The sequence below is a fragment of the Chlamydotis macqueenii genome, chromosome 14 (assembly GCF_036417535.1).
Source record: "Chlamydotis macqueenii isolate bChlMac1 chromosome 14, bChlMac1.mat, whole genome shotgun sequence".
Classification (NCBI taxonomy): Eukaryota; Metazoa; Chordata; class Aves; order Otidiformes; family Otididae; genus Chlamydotis; species Chlamydotis macqueenii.
In genome coordinates, this window is record NC_141569.1 from 11,328,566 (window position 1) to 11,346,772 (window position 18,207).

The following is an 18,207-nucleotide window of genomic DNA, read 5'->3' on the forward strand; positions in this document are numbered from 1 at the left end:
GAGTTTAATAGACTCGAGGAAGGGGGAGGAAAACCCTTTGGATTTCTTTGAGAACTAGCATTAGAAATCATGGGCCTGACAGCAAGGACTGCTAATAAACCATTGTAATTCCACCTGATTAGAGAGTGGCAAGTGTAACGCGTACACTGGAGAAGAAGAAAGGGATCTGGGTAATGACTGGCATGTTAGCCTGACCTCGGCAGTGCATAAGGCTTTTGAACAGATTTTAAAGGCAAGAATAAGTGGAGTCGTAGAGCTAAATGAAAAATGGGATAAAATGCACACGGATTTACCAGCTCTAGATCATGCAGGTTAATCTGTTCCCTCTCTTTGATGGGGCAACTGATTGCCCAGTCAAGAAAAATGCAACAGATCTTATCTGTATGAATTGCCAGAAGAGTACTTCTTGTGGTCAAACATTAGCTGTACCCGTTGACCAGGTCATCCCGGCTCAGGCAAATAGATTTTGAACTGGAGCATGTGAAGGCTCCTGGGGTGCTTGAGGGAGCGCAAGGGGACACTAAAATCCTTGGGTTGTTTAGCTCGGCATGAATGGAGACGGAGAAGAGCTATGGTTGCTGCCTACGAGGACATCAGGGTAGATGCTAGGAACGGGCAGAGGGTGTGGGAGGTGGTGGACAAGGTTGTGATGAATGGATGGGCATGGACTGTCCGGGAACGTGTCTAGGCAGCGAGGTAACAAAAGTACTGCCAGGCGTTATTGCAGGGAGCTGCTGAAACACCTTGCCAAAGGGAGTGATGGAAACAAAAAGCTGACTAGTTCAGGATGGATATGTAGCCATTTCCAGAAAAAAAATGCGTATGAGATTGGATGCAATGCCATGGATAGAATCCAGTGCCCCAGCAGATCCTGGTTCGCTGTGTGCACCATTTTGTATAATATCAGAATTTTCCTTCCCAGGCCTCCCAGGTGCTGCCTGCAGAGGACGCGCACGAAGCTGGGGAGCCCATGCAAATTGCACAGAGGTGAGTGGGGTGATTTCAGAGTGTGGGGCTCATGGGTTCCTTCTGGTGATGTGGGCTCTTCTGCTCTCCCTGGAGCAATTTGGGTTGCAGTCTCACCGTGGCTCCTTGCAGCGCTGGCAGCAGGGCTTGCAGGAAAGGCTGTCTGCAGTCGCTGCTGTTGGGTATTTCTGGAAATACGTGGCTTTGGAGCAGCGTGGGAGAGAGGTGGGACACAACTGGGGAGAAGAGATCAGTTACTCTTGTTACTTTATAAAACGTGCGAGGTGCATCCCAGTACAAGTGCAAGGACTTGATCCTTGCCCTCCGAAGCTGACGTGATACGGTGCAGTAACGCTGTGGAGACGGGTCGGTGAGCTGACGGAGAGTTATAGCGATGCCGTCACGTGGGCTGTCTGGGAAGGCGCATAGGCAGCATGGTGGAGGGTTTACTGGATTTCTGCGTGTATTTTTATGTTCTTGTCTTACTGCTGAAGAGCAAAGAAGGGAGGAGGAAGCCAGACGGCACTGCCTATCAGCCAAAGATAGAGTGCAGTGCTCCAGAAAAGCCACTTCAGCAGATGACAGGTGTGGGACAAGTCAACATGATTTTCTTCAGATTTAAGCCTACTCCTCTTTTCCTTTTTTTTTTTTTTTTTTTCCTTCTCCTTCCTGTGGGATGCTATTCTGCAACGAAGGCTGTGGGAGAAGAGGGGCAAATGGGATGCAAGGAGCAAGTTGTGAGAGAGGGTAGATAATGTAATGTTTTTAATTTGCTGGGTTTTATAATTTAAACCTGCTTTGGAACAAAACTGCCAGCTTCCCTCTGATCTAACAGCATTTGGCCTGAGCAGTTAATATCAATATGCAGAGTATGAAAATCCCTCGTGCTTGCACCTTTCTAACAAGCTTACAGCTTGCCTTGGGGAGCAGGAGGAACCTGCGGCTGCTGAGGATGATGAGTCTGTGACAGCTGAGGTCTGAGCTGGTCTGCTTGTGTAGAAGGCACTGAGGTGTGCGCTCTGCAGCACTGGCCTCCCGCCTGCTTAAGGCAGAAGAGGCCAGGGCTGACTGTGAGAAGAGTGGGACCTCTTTCCTCTGCTGTAGCTGGTGGAGTTTGGGACGTTCCCCAGGCCGCCCAGGAGCTCCCTGCTGTCCCCGTTGGGGCTGCAACCCACCTGGGTGCTGGGGCCGCTCCTCGAGCAGCTGGCGCATCTGCAGCCAGGCAAGAAATGGCTGCAGTCTTCGCAGTTTTGTGCACATTAAGCGTTGCCATCTGGCTCCTGGTAGCTTGCCAAGCGCAGTCCTGTGTCGGGTAAGGCTCAGGCACCCCGGCCGGCTGGCCTCAGCAGCGCTTGGTAGGAACACGCAGCTCTGAGCTGTCTTCAGGTAGCGAAGAGGTTTTGGAAGCAGCAGCAGTGGAAAGGGGCTGCTCTGCTTTCCGCAGGCCACTCTGCCTGGTTGCTTTACGCTTTGTGCGGCGCGCGGTAGATTGGGGTTTTAATAAATGATTGTAGGCTTTGTTACCAGGAGATCGTTGGTGTAGCAAGAAATGTGGTTTGACTTCAAATTGATTAGCCTGTTTTATAAATGTCGTAGCAAGTTGTTTTGTGTGAGTTCTTTTGAAGTGAGCCCTGATGTTAGACACAGAGTAAAACACACTCAGCCTGAATTCATAACAAATGCTTTGGGATGCTTTATTTAGGGAGAAAAGCCACTTGTGATTTCCTATCAGAATTTTGTTATTTATCATAAATCAGCAGTGGCTGTTCTCTCCTCTCTAAGGCTTGTGGTTGGGCTTAATAAATCTTGGATTTGTCAGGATGGGGATTCATGTTTTGAAAGTGTATTCTTGCATGCTTGATCAGACTAATCAGAAAGCCACGCAAAGCGTGGAGTGTGTCAGCATGGGTGCCAGACTTACTCAGCAATGCCTGCCTGTTTCGGAAAGATACTGTGTAGTGTGGGGGGAGGTAAAAAAAGGAGGAATCTGAAGGTCAAAACAAGAGGAGCAGTACTCGTGCTGCTTGGGAGGGGTACCCGGTGCTGCTGGGGAGGAAGTGCCGTGCTAATGTTGTTAGGACTTTGCTGTAGGGAAGCCTTGGCTGCTGTTGCATCTATGCTGCTTCTGGTTGCCACGTGGGGAGATAAGGAAGAAAATTAGCAGTGTGAGGAGGGAGAGGGTAATGCGGGATAAAGCAAGTCTGTGTCTTTCCTCTCTGAGGATTTCCCTTCCCAGACAGAAAGCACAGTACTGGTACCTGCACAACTCCCAAATCTTCTAAGAGTAGAAGAAGTCACGAGAGTCACGCAGTTGTGAGCAGGTATTTTTGCTCCTCTGACATGAGATAATGAACCTTTGTGCCTTTGTGTCAGGGACTTCTAGAAGAAAAAAATGTTCCCTTTGGAGTTTTTGCTTAGGACAGCATTTTATGCCCATATTTCACTGTTATCCTGGTCATTTCTGGCTATCAGATATTGACCGCTTGGAAATTACAGCATCATCCACTGTTCAGAACTGTGTGAGACAGGCAGGTGTGTGCTGTCACACCTACTGGATTGGCAATTTATATTATATTTATTTTTATGTTATATTTATATTTTGAACAGCATCTCTGTGTTGACCCCACTTGGCAGTAAAAGGAGCCCAGATATTGCCACAGAAAACTCTGCTGATGAAGAGATCTCTGTTTGCCCAGGTAAGAGGCCCCTGAGACTGTTCTGAATTTTGAACTGAAAGTTACACACTTATAAAATTCAGAGAAAATAGGAGAATTTTCAAGTTATTTGAACAAAATGAGATTTATTTCCCAGCTCTGTTTGTCAGGGCTGAAGTTATTTCAGTAATTTAGTTTGCTTCTCTGGTTTTGGATCCATTTCCTCTAAGACAGTTCTGTGACCAGAGATTGCTGGGGGTTTGCTATTGAAGACACCAGGATGTACATAGATATGTAGGGATCACTCAAAACAAGGTGCCAGGAGTGGTCTCTTCAATGCAGTTAAGAAATTTTCAGATTTTTTAAGTATCAAGATATATGTAAAGAATCAGAGCTGAAATAATTTTTGTCTTACATTAATTAAACATGTTTGAGACCAATGAGTTTTTCTTCCTTGGTCTCTCCTACCATGTTTGAGATTTTTTCAGTCCAGGGTTTTAAGTGAGAAAATTAATGAAGAGACCACGCCTGTACATGAGCAGCTGTAGAGAGAGGGGTCATGGCGGTGCTTGGAGGCATATTTTGTTGCTAAGGAAGATGTGGCGGTCTAAAGAAGGTGCGACTCCGAGGCAGACCGCAGAACGGGAGGTGTTTTTGTCTCGGTGCGAGGGGGAGCTCTATTCTTGCTTTGTCTCTATCCCAGCAAGTATCCCAAGCACTTTTCCTGTGTCTGCTCTCTCCCTCCGTGAAGCTGTAAAGCTGTGGTGGCTTTGTCCTTGCTCCACCGTGCTGTGACTTTTAACCCCTCATCTGGCTGTGTTGTTGCACATTGTCTGATAACATTTGTAGCAAGTCTAAAAAATGTTTTGAAACTGTGAAAACACTGTTAGAGATGGGCTAGAGTTACATCAACAAGTGAGGAGATGGTTTGGGGGCTGCAAACCTGTGCTGACATGGAGCTGTTTTTCTACAGAAACCCAGCCGAGTCCACCAGAAGTTATTGAGGCGGAAAGAGAAGAGTTCTGCTCGGGCAGCGGAGATGCACCTATGCAGGTAAAAGAGCCTGAGGTTGGGGAGGGGTCCTGTTTCCAGTCCTGCCTTCTAGACCTTGCTTCAGCTGGGCTGTGCTAGCATTTCCCCTTGGGTAGCTGGGAACTTGGGCTTCTGCTCTTGGGATCCTCACAATCGGTTCCCTCTTCACTTTACTGCTTCGTAACTCCAGTCCCTTTTGGCTGGGGGCTGTGTTGTTATCAGTTCCAGCTCATTCTTTTATGGCACACACACTGCTGTGCTGGAGGATGGCATCAGTGTGGATGGCTGTTGCTTGCCCAAGTTCCAAGTGGTCACCGATGCCGAGGGAACCCAGGAGCTGTGAGGGGAGTCCTGGTAAACCTCAGTCACTCGTGTTCTGCCGTGCTTTTACCTGTTACAGTCCTCTGAGCTTCAGTGTTTGTTCTTCACAGACCATCTCCAAGGCTAAGGGGAGAGGTTCACCCAGAGACTGGGCTGGGATAAAGATGAGATTGAAGTGTAGAGGGCTGGGGGTGGTTTGCAGTCCAAGGAGAGTGACCTGAGCCCAGGAATCTCGATTTCTGTGCAGCAATAGTTAATAGCAGTAGTAAGCCAGTGACAAGGCCATCCTCTTACCTCCTGATGCAGATGTGCGCTGTTGTGTGGCTCCTTTCCCGCTGTTGTCACACCTGTGCAGCAATTGCTTTGCAGCTGTCGCTGTACCGACATCTGACTTCCGTTCCTGCTTCTGATAAAAGTCCCTTTGTCTATTAATTTAGAGAGCGATATCAAAGGGGTTGCCAAGTACTCCTCTGGCAGGGTACATGAATACAGAATCGTACAGCTCTTGACAAGAGGGTTCATTTGTGGAAAGCTCATTCTGGGGCTCTGCAGCTTGTACAGTGCGTCTGCAGCTCCGATGTCTCGTTGTCACAGGCCTCTTAATAAACCAGCTTCTGCTCTCGTGTGCCTTTCATTCTGCAGGTACCTGAGAGCACTGCTCAGTCAATTAGAGGCTGCAGCAGGGAGAGGCGGCGGCTCTGTGCTGAGCCAGGTGGCCGCAGCCGCTGAAGCACGTTTGTGACCCATTTGGCTGTGGCCAGGATGCTGCCCTGTTCCCTGTGCCTTGCAGAGGGGGCCCCGGGTCTCGCACCTCCGCCTAGATGGCACAAGGTGATCAGCACAGCGTTTGGGAGCGGAGCGGTGGTGCTTCCTAGGGATTGCTTGGCAATATTATCGCTGGCAGCAAGTACTGGTCCGGAGCCTGCAGCCCTCCAGGAAGGCAGCAGAAACAGCTACCGTGTGCATCAGCGGTTAGCGCAAAGCGAGCGTAGACTGCTGGGACCGACTTCTTCCTAGCTGATGCTGAGCTGGGACACAGGAGTCTTGTTTTTGAGCTCAGCCTCTAGCATTGCTCCTGGCTGGCTGCTGGCTGCAAGTACTATGTCGTGTAGGCAATTTCCTCTGCTAAAGAGGAGAGTCAACAGTCTCTGCCTCTGACAGGGGTGATTAGTTCTGCAGTTGAGGTTTTCCAGACTGTTACAGTAAGGTTTTGTAGAAGCAGTTTTGGGACCGTGGTGTCTTTTGTTACAGAATGTTGCATTTCCATTTAAAATTAGTAATTTGCCACTGAATGTAGGCGGACAGAGTGTGCAGAATCGGTGATCTCCTAAGATTGCTTTTAAAATGGCAACTAGAAGGAGCGATGCCTGCTGCTTTTCCCATCATATTTTGTACGTGTGTTGTCTGACTGGGATAATGCAGGTTTGATCTGATCATTCATATTTGACACATCTTGTTTTTTACGGCTCCTCTGTGTGACGCCCCACGGTGAGGACTTTGCAAGATGCGGTGACACTGAGATATGAGAGCAGGGTATGAGTGCTAATGCTGTAAGTGATGTACTCCAACAGCCTGTGTTCGGCTGGAGGAACTCTTGTGGCAACTCTTCTGCAGAAATCCAGGGCAGCGAGCCTCCCTGGAAATGAGAGAGGTGTTCCTGGGGCTCGGTGCTGCAGCTTTTCAGCCGGTGTCTGGGAGAAATGTGTTTTGTCAGTCAGTTTCTCAGTTTAAGGCCAGTCCTGCAGTTTTTTTTGCATAGCTACTCTGAGTCAATGAAGCACTCTCCTTCCCTTTAGGACATAAAAATCAGGATCAGACCCTCATTTGGAAAAGCGAGTGATAAACCGAGTAATATGACAAAGCACTCCGGTGGCACTGAGCATCTCAACTGACCCCAGTTACTGCTTCCCTGAAATTACGTTGGAGGGAAGAAGACGGCAGTTTTGCTGCATGCTGTCTACCTGTTGCTGCTTAGCCCTAAGAACAGAAGACTATCCTCTATTATTTTCCTATAGGTTTTTCCCACGTGGCTAATATTTAAGTAACTTTTAAAAACCATTGCACGGGGTAGAAGTTCTTACTTAAATCTTGAAGCAAGCCTGACTAGGCAGAGATCTAGTTAAGAGTGAGGTGGCAGCAGTCTGCTGCCTCTGGGGAACATCAGTAGCGTAGGGAGCAGGCTGTATCTCCGTGGGTGGGTAGTGGAGCACCTTTGCAGCTGTGTAACCAATGCAAAAGAGAGAATTGGTAAGTGGTAATGGCACCTGGAGAACAAACACAGGCTGTGACATTTTGCCCTAGCGAAAAGCCAGTTTTAGTAATTTTGTGTGACATGGATTTTCAATGGTATTGTCTCTCTCCTTGATCTGAGTCCCTTCTGATGACTGCTCCAGCCGCCTCCTCTAGAGAGGAGGAGCTTCCCAGTGATCTCTCCGGACTCCCTAGGAGCACAGCAGTCTCCTTTCATCCTGGAGGAAGCTGTATTCCCAGACAGTGCTGCCTGTGTAGCATGGATCATGTCCAGAAACTGATGAGCACAAGTCAGGTGTTGAACTCTTGCTTTGCCCCATGAATTTTCCATCAGTTTCGCTCCTGAGCTTTCCTGATTAATGGAAGCTTTGCCATTTTTCTGCGGTAGTACAGGTGATGTTTGCCTTAAATGGTTGCATGGCTGTGCAGGGAGGTTTCACCATGATTCAGCAGGACATGTTGCCTTTGGAAGAAGAATTAGTTATTAGTGCTGCACAGTTTACTCAGCCCGTGGTGTTATTTCTGACCGGTATGTGATGAAGGGAGAATAAAACTTTACAAGAAAAACTGAGTCTATGGGAGAGTGAGTAGCTACCAAACAGCACAGCACTCTGCACTTAGCAAAAAAAAAAAAAGAGAGCACAATTAACTGTCTGGCTAATTTTTTCCTTTTCTTCCTTAGGCTGGCGGCGATGACGATGCTGGCAGGACTGTATCTGAGTGCAGTCCTACAGCTGCTGACCAAGTGTTGTGCCCGCTGTGTGACCAAGGCTTTCCGGCCACAGAGATCGAGCTGCATGCCATGTACTGCAACGGCATCGTGGGAGAGGAGGCTGGCGAGTACAGTCCAGGTCTGCCCAGCGCTGCGTGCCTGTGTTTGCTCTTTGTGCTATTACTTGTAGTCAGGTGCTGCAGGCTTGGCCCTCTCAGGATATTTGGTGTGTGGTGTGGCGTGTAGGGAGGTTTGTTCACTCTGCCTTATTCCATCTCCGAGCTGGCCAGGAGAGTGTTATTGGAGGCTCCTGTGTTTCCAGCATCGCAGAAACATGTCTCTGGCTGACCTTGTAATTCATCACATTATTAGTCCCTTGGAAAGTGTGTAAGCTGAATATTACCCCAGGATCTAGCCCTGGATGCTTACAGTACTCGTAAGGCACATCTGTTGTGTGTTTTGTTGAGGACCTGCAGAGAGTCTGCCAGTGGTAGAAAATGGCAGGCTCCCGAGCCGTGCGAGCGAGCGTCCTTCAGGGCTCTCGAGATGGGAAAATGTTCTGTACCACTCCAAGCGCGGCCTGCGCTCTGCAGTGAGTCTGGCATTTCTGTGTGCACAAATGGCTTGTTCAGCTGCAAGAGATTGCAGAAAGGGTTCCTTCTTGTTCCTCTAAAATTGCAAAGTGATAGTTATCGATCTGGGAGCTTGGATTTTTCTCCTTCATGTGAAGGGTGAAGCACAGGAGCACAGTCAGAATGTCTGTATTAATCCTCTTTGCAGTCTTCTCCCGATCAGTTTTCTGTAGCCAACCTTTGTAGAGCTTAAGAGAACAAATACACTGGTTGGTTATCAACGTATTCAATAAGTTATGTTTTAGCTGCTGCTTGAAATGTAAAGTCTGTGTTAGCACAATGTCAGGTAATATCAAAGTAGTAGCTTGTAATAAGATTAACTTTTCAGGTTGTGAATATATAATTTTCAGTTACATACTGGGTTATTAAATGCAACCTAAATCTGTGATGTTTAAGCAATTTGAGCAGATGGGAGCTAGTACAAGAACTGTAACTTCTGCATTCCTCTAGCAGGAGGAAGTTTCACCATGTAATCTTAATGCAGAGTTGATGTAGTTTTAAAAGACAAGGTGCCTGTTAAAATAAGTCTTTGGGGATATGACGTGGGTCCTGTCAAGGTAACAGGAGCCAGAGTAGCGGCTGACAGTGTTTGGTGCTGAATTTTGGTGGGGAGTTCTTTCTGCAGGCACAAACCAGTTACTAATGCAAAGAGTTCGGCTCAGGAGAATCACAAATTGTCACAGTTCCTCTCCCATTGTCAGTATTGATAAAGGTCTTAGCCGTGCTACAAAATGCAGCAGAATTTTTAGTATGCCTTTTAGCAGGAATGTGTCTGGCCCTGTGGTAATTGGGTCCCCAGTGTAGCTGGACTGTGAGCATATCCATTGATCCTGGGGAATCCTGACTGTGATCAGGAAAAGGCTTTGAATTCTTTGGCAGTGCAGGGGAATTTGTTCTTTCCTTTGGTGCTGGCTTTCAGCAGGACAGAGTTCAAGGCTGGCCTCTCCGCTCTGCTTCCAGGCTGGTCTCCTTGGGGATGTTTGTAAGAGCAGTTATTTTGGAATTGCTACTCTACTGTTCTGGCTTCTTCAGAACAATCTCCCCCGTAAGAAAACTAACCTGGAATAAAAGGAATTTTGGTCTACAGTAATGGCTCTAAGCAGAGCAATGGTTTTGGGTCAAAATCACAGTAATTTGGATTTTCTGTTGGCAGTTATTCTAGTATTTTCCCTGTGGAAACCGGGCTTTATTAGCCATAACAGTCTGTGACGCCTGTGTTGTTTGCACCAGGACTCTTTGCAGGACGGCGGGCTTCCTGGACTGGGAGCAGCACGTGGTGCGGGGCAGAATCCTGCCTACCTGCGGGGCTCTGGCTCGTGGGGCATCGCGGTCCACGTCCCAGCGGCTGTACAAAGGCAGAAGGGTTTCAGCTGATGGGCTGGTCAGTGGGGTTTGAGTAGGCAGGGATGATGTTTAGCTCTGAGCAGAGGCCAGGCAGTGGCCTGGCACAGCTGTGCAGATATTAGAGGAGACTGTTTCAGGGCTCTTACCTTAGCGTCTTTCACTAGCACGAAATCCGTAGGCAAAGCTAACGCATGAGGAGAAAACAGAGGTGGGGGAATTGTCTTTTGAAGCAAATGCCAGCAGCTCCTGTGCAGGGCCAGAGCCTGTTCCCTGCCGCTGCCGCGCTCTGTGCTCTTGGCTGGCTGCTGGCTTCCTCGAGAGCACAGCAACAGCCTCGTGTGAGAGAAAATCACAGTGCTGCCTTCTAAGCCGAGTCTTGATCTGTTAAGAAAAGACAACTTCAGTTTTCCTTTGGTGCACTGGGTCAGGGTTTCCTGGTCTGTCTTTGGCCTTATTAATTGGATTTACTCCTGATGTCTCTAGAATTGTAGATTATGCAGTCCTGCAGATTGTAGCTGTCAGTATTTTTAGTTTAAAATTACAAAAGGCTGGGTTCTTGCTGGCTTTACTTCTCTTCTTCCCCCTTCTAATCATGCACCAAAGTCTGTCAGTGTTAGGTATCAGGAGGCCAGCTCAGTCCAGCTGATATTTAAGGACAGATTTTCAAATGCGCTGGCTGGGCAGGATGAGTTACGGTTGCTTCCCTTATGTGTGTACATGGTTGCCCTGGCTGGATGCCCAGACCACCACATACCTGGGCAGTATGAAAATCTAATAATGAATTTCCATTTTCCTGTGGTCTGGGTAAATAAAAAAGAAGAGCCTGCTGTTGCATTAGCTACTGTACCAGGCTGGGGAAGGTTCAGGTCCCGGGTTTCCAGCTCAGTGACTGGTGTTAAATCCAAATGAACGAGTGGAGCTGTGGAAGTGCTGTGCCAGCTCTCTCTTCCTTCACGCGCTCGGCTGAAGGGCTCGCTTGTGTGAGAGGAGCTTTCCACTGGAGTCACTGCATCCATCGCCTGCTCCTGCTGGCAACGCAGGAATATGCTGGTCTCAGTCTGGAAATGAGTCTTGGCCGCTACTGAGTGCAGCAAATAGTCCTGAGCTTTGGGACGTGCTCTGTTCCTCTTGCCTGCACATCTCCCAGCCTCTCAGTTCCCAAGTGAGCCAGGAAAATGAGGATTTGGTACAACCCTTCCTCGCAAAGCCTTGAATGCAACCTGATGCAGCTGTCAATCTTCAGCGGCAGCGCTGGCACTGTTAAAAAGCTCCTGACATCAATAGAAGCGGTACTGATACAGCAGAAAGAGTAACGGAGCGGGTGCGGAGGAAAGCTTCGTCACTTCTGAAAAAGGATGAGGCGGTGGCGAGCCTGCCACTAACAGGATCCTACACAAAAAGTAATGGGAATGGGGAGGAAGCTGGTGCAGCAAACCACGGGTGGGTCGAGCAGCGAGGCAAGGAGCTTGGTGACTGTGGCCTCGCAGCTCCATGTGCTGACCTCAGTTGGCAGCCCCAGGAGGTGCCTGGGGTGGGGGTGCTGATAGCAGGGCCGTGCTGGGGAGGGTTTGCTCCTCTTTCCCGGGATGCGAGCTGGAGCCAGGCAAGCCAAGGATGACTTGTCAACCGGAAGAAATGCCAAGTTAGAGAAAAGGTCATTCTCGGGCTACGGAGTGTGTCTGACCCGGCGAAGAGCGTTGCGTCTGGGAGAGTTACAGGGCTCTCGTCACACAGCGGGTCAGCACTGCTCTGTGGTGGGGATTTTCCCCACGGCAAGTGTTTTCCCACGTTCTGAACCCCCTTCCTGCAGGTGGCCAGCATGTCTTGGCAGCATTTGAGAAGATGTGAAGGGAGGAGGCTGGCTCCGCTCTGCCTCGTCGCACCTGTCACACGGCTGGCCCTGTTTCCTCTCCTGTGCCTCTGCTTCCAGCAGCACAGCTGGGGGCCTTCCCCTGGGCAGCTGCAGAGCTGGTCCCAGACATCTCTAATGGGCCCATTATGCCAGATGTGTTCACTGCTTTTGGAAGAAAATAGAACTGATTAACACCTGAGCTGCTGCACAAGGTTCCCGAGATTGTGTTAAAGGAATATTAACGAGTGCACGCTGATTTGGAGAGCAGCTTTCACCACGCTGTCAGGTGCATGTGCTAGCCGAGTTGGGGGGAGGCTGGGTGGCCTGGGGGGCGGCCATGGTTATCGGTCCTCCTCGTCAGGCTGCCGCTTCGAATCTGGGCCAGGCTGAGTTAGAGAGACGTCCACTTCGGTGCCTGTGAGAAATGGGCTGTTGGTGTCGGTCGTGGCCTGTGAGACAATACCCACAGCCTGGGAAACGCTCGAGCTTGTTTCTTCGGCGTGGATGTCTCCCGTCAGCCCCACCAGCTCCTGAGCACCTCGCAGTGCATTTGCTGGTCGTGGCTGCAGATCTGTGGTTGCTCCTAAGGGAAAGGCTGTGTTGTGTCAGCATCGTGGATAGATATTGGAGTTCCTAACGCTCTGGAAATGGGCTTTTGCTGAAACTCTGAAGGATTCCCTTTGTTCTGCACAAAGTTTTGTGCATCCCTTTGTCACAGATGATGTGCTAACAATAGCAGGTTCGTCGTGCCTGTACCTTGGATTCAGGCCTTTCTCCTAGGAGAGTATGGGGAGCAATGCTGCTGGGCTGTAAAACAGCTCCCTGCGTTGTCCCCTTAGCCAGCTTGCCTACAGTACCTACTGTGACATCTGTTTTGGAGCTGAAGCCTTGAACATCCCTGGTGAAGCAAGCTAAGCTATCGGATACGTTCCCCGAGGATCTTTGCTGGTGGCATGTCAACAGGAATACGCTGAGAGGAATTCGACTGAAAGAAACAACGCTCTGACACGCTCCCCGCAGATGCCTGGAGAGCAGGTTTGGAAAGGCTGCTGGGGCTTAGCTGAAGGAAGGGAAATTGTTGGACCCGTCATCGGCATGCTGGTCAGCTGGGATCTTGCTGCCTGCCTGCGTGTGTCGGAGCGGGCCCTTCCCTGCTGCCGCTGGAGAGCAGCACCACTGATGCTTGGCGCTGGTAGAGATCTTCATCCAGAGGCCCCGCAGGGCTGTATGCGCACAATAGTACCCATCGTCCCCGTTTCACATGGGCGGTGGAAAAAGCAGCGAGTCTAGGCTGATGGCTGTAACTTTCCCTTTCCAGCATCGCTCCCCAGCAAGGTTTGGCCTTCCTACCACGTCTGCGGAGGGGCTGGTGCCTCCGCACAGCCCCCGCCCCGGCTCGCCTTCCCCCGGAGCGCGCAGTTTCCGCGCTCCCTCCGCTGCGGTAGGCGCAGGCGCTGAGTTTGGCAGGGAGCAGTGCTGTGCTGCTGGAGCAGCTGTGCAGCTCTTCTCCCAGGCTGTTGTGCTGCTGCACGTCGGCTTTAAAATGACTGTAAACTGCACACTGTTGATCCAGCTGTTTCTGGCAGAAGACAAGGTACAGTGTGAAATGGTTGGCTGGCTTCTGAGTTTGAGGAAGGTAACTTTTTCAGTATCACTCCAGAAAAAAAAGGAGAATTGGCCAGCTATACCTCTTCTGCAGAAAATAAGACCCTGCCCATCCCACTCCAGTATTTCTTTGCCTCTGCTGTCACTTCTGCTGCAGCCTTGAGTGGAAGCGATTGAAACTTGTTGCATTTGGACGTGGTGTAGGGATGCTTTTGGGGTGGATGGCAGGTAACCCTTTCTGTTTTTTCTCCAGTGCTCACCCGGCGTCGGAGAGAGGCAAGAAGTAAAGCTGCCAGTGGTGAAAGCAGCCCAACGTCCTTAGACATTGACAAGTAAGTAGGTATGCTTGCTCCTCCAAGATTGTTTCTGTGCTTCAGTTCTAGCTTGCCTGCGGATGTCTTTATTCCTGTATCAATGCTGGCCGTTGGCCTTGCAGCAATGTCTCCCTAAGAAATTGCCTGCGCTCGGTGCCTCTTGTTGCAGTGCTGGCTATATTTATACCGAAGCAAGAGGTGTTTGCTGTGCTCAGATTGTTTATTTTTGCGCTGATTTCCTTTCAGCCTGAGCCATGGTGGGTCAGGGGTGCGTGATCTCTGGCCGCTGTGGGGGGAGTTGTAGCTAAAATGGTGCCAACTCAGCCGGTTTCTAATGGGAGATTGGAGCTTGGTAACCCAGGGATAAGAAGAGGGTAGGACAGGGAGGCTGTCAACATGGCACCTGTAGTGATATTCTTAATTAAATTAGACTTTCAGAATAGCAGTGGCTTTGTTTAATCTCTTCTCATGCAGCCCCTCCTCCAGCCACCCACACAAAGCATCATAAGGGAGGATCTGACAGTAAAATCCCTGCTATGGAAGCAATTTTGCTGTTACAAACAGTGGATGGCAACATCACTAATGGAATTAGGCTAATTATAGAGAGGACAGCTTCTGTTTAGACACATTATCTGGGTAATCAGCACTGACTGGAAAGAAAATACGGGGAAAGTGCTGCAGAGTTTGATTCGATGGGGGCTCTCCATGTGCATTTTAGAGCCCGGGGTGAGTTTTACTAGGAGAGCACTGCTTATCAAACTGAACACAACGCTGCTGTGGCTGGTCCCTGCGGGCTCCTCTCTCCTTGGAGATGGTCCATTCCTGAATAGCTCCCCTCCTGAGGAACCAGTGCCCTCTTCTGCACGGTTCTGTCCCCACTGAGAGCTGGTCTAGAAGCCAGTGTAGCTGTGTAAATCCACGCCTGACCTTCATCTCCTTTCACAGAGGAGAATTTTCTTCCCAAGAGCACTCAGTTGTCCTTCGTGAGCCCGGGCATCTTCTACAGAAATGAGGGGGTTTGAGGAACATGCTGTGCCAGCTCCCCAGCAGGAGCCCGTGCTCTGCATTCCTCTCCCAACATGGCAGGATGTAAAATGGAGACAGCACAGAGAAAGACTTGATTTACTAGTCAGACAAGTTCATCCAGCCCTGGTAAAATGTCTCTCTGATTTAACACACTTGGTTTGCTTTTCAGGCAGAATTTAACTCCCCTTTGCAAAGCCCTCGCACTTCATTTCTGTGGATTTTGACAGGGTGCTTTATGTCTGGGGAGAAATCAGCGGTGTTTGAGATAGTTAGATGAGCAGATTTGATTACCGTCCCGCTGCTGCAGCAGCAGGGTACAGAGGAGCAGGCAGGGAAAACGGATAATCACTCAGTCCTTGCCATTGGTGCCGGCCTGACCCCACTGAGCGAGACCCGATCTGGTGACATGTCTTCTCCGTGGTGTGGCATGACCTGGAGGAGGAGAGTCACGGCTGGTGGCTGGGAGCCCGGTGCAGGGTGAATCCTAATGCAGTGCTCTGTCCTTTGCTGCCTGGCAGGTGTGAGAAGTGCTACCTCTGTAAGTCACTGGTGCCACTGCTGCAGTATCAGAGGCACGTGGACAGCTGCCTTCAGGCTGCTAGGCAAGCTCAGGGAACCAGGAGGCTGCGAAGTGCCAAGGTGAGGGGCGACCCTGCAGACCGGCTCCTTTGCTTTGCGCTGGGTTTGGGGCTGGGTTGGCAGCAGGAGCAGTTTCCCTGGTTGACGGGATGAGCTGACCTGGTGTAGAATTGCCTGTCCCTGTGGGCTGCTGTGGCCGGAGAGCTTGTTGCCCTCCCTCCTGCGATGCTCTGCAAGAGCGTGGACCGGTCCCAGGGGTGAGCTAATCCAGCGGAGCTGCCAGTAACCTCTCCAGCAGACAGGCAGCCAGGGCTGTCCCGCTGCCAGGCAGCGCGCCTCCGTCCTGCAGGCTTCCTCGGCTGAATGTAGATGGACTGGAGGGCAGCGTCAGGATGACAAGCCTATCTGGCTCTATCCACAAGCCCTCTCCCATGGGAAAGGCTTCAGAGCCGGAGCAGGGGGAACCGCTCGGTGCCAGCAGCAAAGCGTAGCGTTCCGGGAGAAACATGGGGGAGCGAGTGTGGTGGAGGTGTGCCAGGTGTGTGGGACGTGCGGGAGGCAGGAGTGTGGGCAGCAGCTGGCTCACAGTCACTCGCCAGGTGTTGGTCCCCACCGTGCGTTTCCCTGCTTGTGGTGGTCCCAAGGGAGCGCAGAGAGGGTCCTTCCAGGCCTCCCTGCTGATTTCTGTGAGCAGAGCCCTAGTGCTGCGGCTTTGCCTGCACTCAGAAATGTGATTCTCAGCATGAAGATGCGACATGATGTCTTAGTTTCGTATAATCCCTTAAATCCATCACAGGCCTCAGCCCTTTGGGGATTCAGATGCAAATGATGAGATTTCTGGTTGATGATTTTGGCTGGGATAAAGCCAAGCGCTGTGTGGTTCAGAGTACTGCAGGGCACGGCTGCTCCTGCGTGTGACCGGCTCTGTGGGGCCTGTTTGACCCTGTCCCTGCGCCCCACAGCCGGTTGGCGTGCGGGGTCCTGCATGCAGGCATGGGCACAGGGTGTGGGGGAAAGGTGCTAGAGCCAGGTGGCCCTTTGGGATGGCTGGGCAAGGCTCTGTGAGGTGGCAGCTCACTGTGGGGAGCAGGTCATGCCTGGGCATGGGCTGGGTTGTTGGAAAGCTTCCTAGTGGCATTGTTGGGCTTTCGGGTTCCTGCCATGGCCCGTTTTGGGGTGCTGTGCAGCTCCAACTGTGCATCTGGGACGCCAGTGCCTTCTGAGCAGTTCTGGCGGCAGGGAGCAACCAGGAGAGGGGACTTTGCTAGGCCAGCAAGGCTCAAAGCAGCCAGGGCAGGTGGTCTTCCCTTCGCCTGCGTGACCAGCATGGCTGCATCTTCCCAGGGGCTGAGAGGGGGCACGAGATGTTCCTTCCTTATCTGGCTGTGCCCTGGAGGAAGGCCTTCCCTCCCTGTGCCCTCGGACAGAGCAGGACAGGGCCCGCCCTCGGAGGCACAGTGCTGGGAGGTGTGCCCAAGCCATGGCAGAGCCTCCTCGGCTGCCCAGATTTCTCTGTGGCAGAGAAATGCAGCACTTGTGCCCAGCCCAACCCCGTGGGCTGGGGGAACACGTGGCCACGGGGACACCCCGGCTGTGGGGTTCCCTCCTGGCAGCACCGTGATGGTGGTTCTCCTCTCCTTGGCAGGACATTGGAAAGCAGGACAGGGGACTCCTCAGGATGCTGGAGCTCTCGGAGAGCAAGTTTGCAGGTGGGAAGCTGCTTTCTGTGCTTGCCTGGCTGTGTCAGGGCTGCCCTTTCCCAGCTTTCCGCTTGCGGTCCTGGGCTGTACCGGGACAGCAAATTCCCCTTGAAGGGGTCTGCTCTTCCTGAGCAGAGCAGGAGGCTGTGGGCTTGGTTGTCATCCCCCAGCCGGCTGCAGCCATCCCTGCCTGAGCCCTGGCAGGGGTAGGAGTGCGCTCTGAGCTGTTGCACGAAGATGTCCAGCTTCCTGGGGGGGTGGCAGGGTGCTCCCCTCCCTGCCTGCCTGCCTGCCGGCGCTTCCCCCCACAAGCCTAAGGACAGGAGGAGACCAGTGGGGAGAAACGCTCTCAGCAGCACCCTTCTCCCCTTCCCTGTGGCTCACGCAGGAGGGTGACTGCGCAGGGCTGACGTGTGCTCTTGTTGCAGGTGATGATGCGGGGACACCCCTCCCTGGACTAGGAAACCAGGAATCCCCTCCCGCGCTCTCAGCTGGAGCCGAGGGGCCGGCGGGGGACAGCCCCAGGTCCTTTCGGCACCTTCCTTTTGACGTCTCCTCTGCCACACCTGCCATCTCCTTCTCGGAAACCACGGACTGCGTGGTGGACTTGGAGCCGCACGCAGCTCTTCGCTTGGGCAGCCAGCAGCAGACCAAAGGCTGCCGCCGGAGAAAGCGCAAGTTCTGAGGCTGGTGATGCCACAGGCCCCCCCCCGGCAGCTCCCCGCGCCCCGGCGAGGGTCTGTGCGGCACCGTACCCCTGCTTCACCCGCAGCCTTGTTCTCCCACCCCCCTTTTCTATGTTTTATACGACCCGTGCAGGGAGCGCTGGGTGGAGAAGTGACTGTGTGTTTTGTAGGTGCCTGTGCAGCTTCGCTCTCTGTTAAAGAAATGGAAATATATTTATGTATGTTTTTATGAAACTGCAGCAACACGGAGGAGCTGTGCTGTCTTTCTCTGGGGAATGGGAGGCGCTGGAGGGAGGAGAGGAGGAACAGCAAGCTGCTGCGTCCAAAATCACATTTCCCGAGGGCTGGGGGCTGCAGGGACCGGTGGAGCCACCGCCGCCGTGTCCTCGGTGCCCTCCTCGGCCGGGCCGTGCCTGCCGTGCGCCCGCTCCCCAGGGCTCCGCCCGCTCCGGCTCCCGGGGGCTTGGAGGGCAGCACGGAGCCCCGGGCCCTGGGGGTCCCCCCGCTCCCCGGAGCATTCCTGCCCTGCCGCGA

At 51.9% G+C, this 18,207-nt stretch overlaps 1 protein-coding gene across 7 annotated transcripts in view; it reads left to right on the forward strand.

The window, feature by feature from the left end:
- Window positions 1-17,922, forward strand: part of UIMC1 (ubiquitin interaction motif containing 1) — a 38,973-nt gene extending 21,051 nt beyond the window's left edge. For 2 of the 7 annotated variants that reach the window (XM_086758726.1, XM_086758727.1), the window contains exons 6-13: window positions 923-987; window positions 3,574-3,662; window positions 4,594-4,673; window positions 7,906-8,074; window positions 13,622-13,700; window positions 15,227-15,347; window positions 16,933-16,996; window positions 17,416-17,922. In XM_086758726.1, coding sequence (XP_086614852.1) covers window positions 923-987; window positions 3,574-3,662; window positions 4,594-4,673; window positions 7,906-8,074; window positions 13,622-13,700; window positions 15,227-15,347; window positions 16,933-16,996; window positions 17,416-17,672 — 924 coding nt within the window. In that variant the 3' untranslated portion in view covers window positions 17,673-17,922. Of the gene's footprint in view, window positions 1-922; window positions 988-3,573; window positions 3,663-4,593; window positions 4,674-7,905; window positions 8,075-13,621; window positions 13,709-15,226; window positions 15,349-16,932; window positions 16,997-17,415 lie in introns of those variants that run through there. The other 5 variants (XR_015260095.1, XM_086758728.1, XM_086758730.1 and 2 more) reach the window with 5 other exon arrangements.
- Window positions 17,923-18,207: the final 285 nt, after the last annotated feature.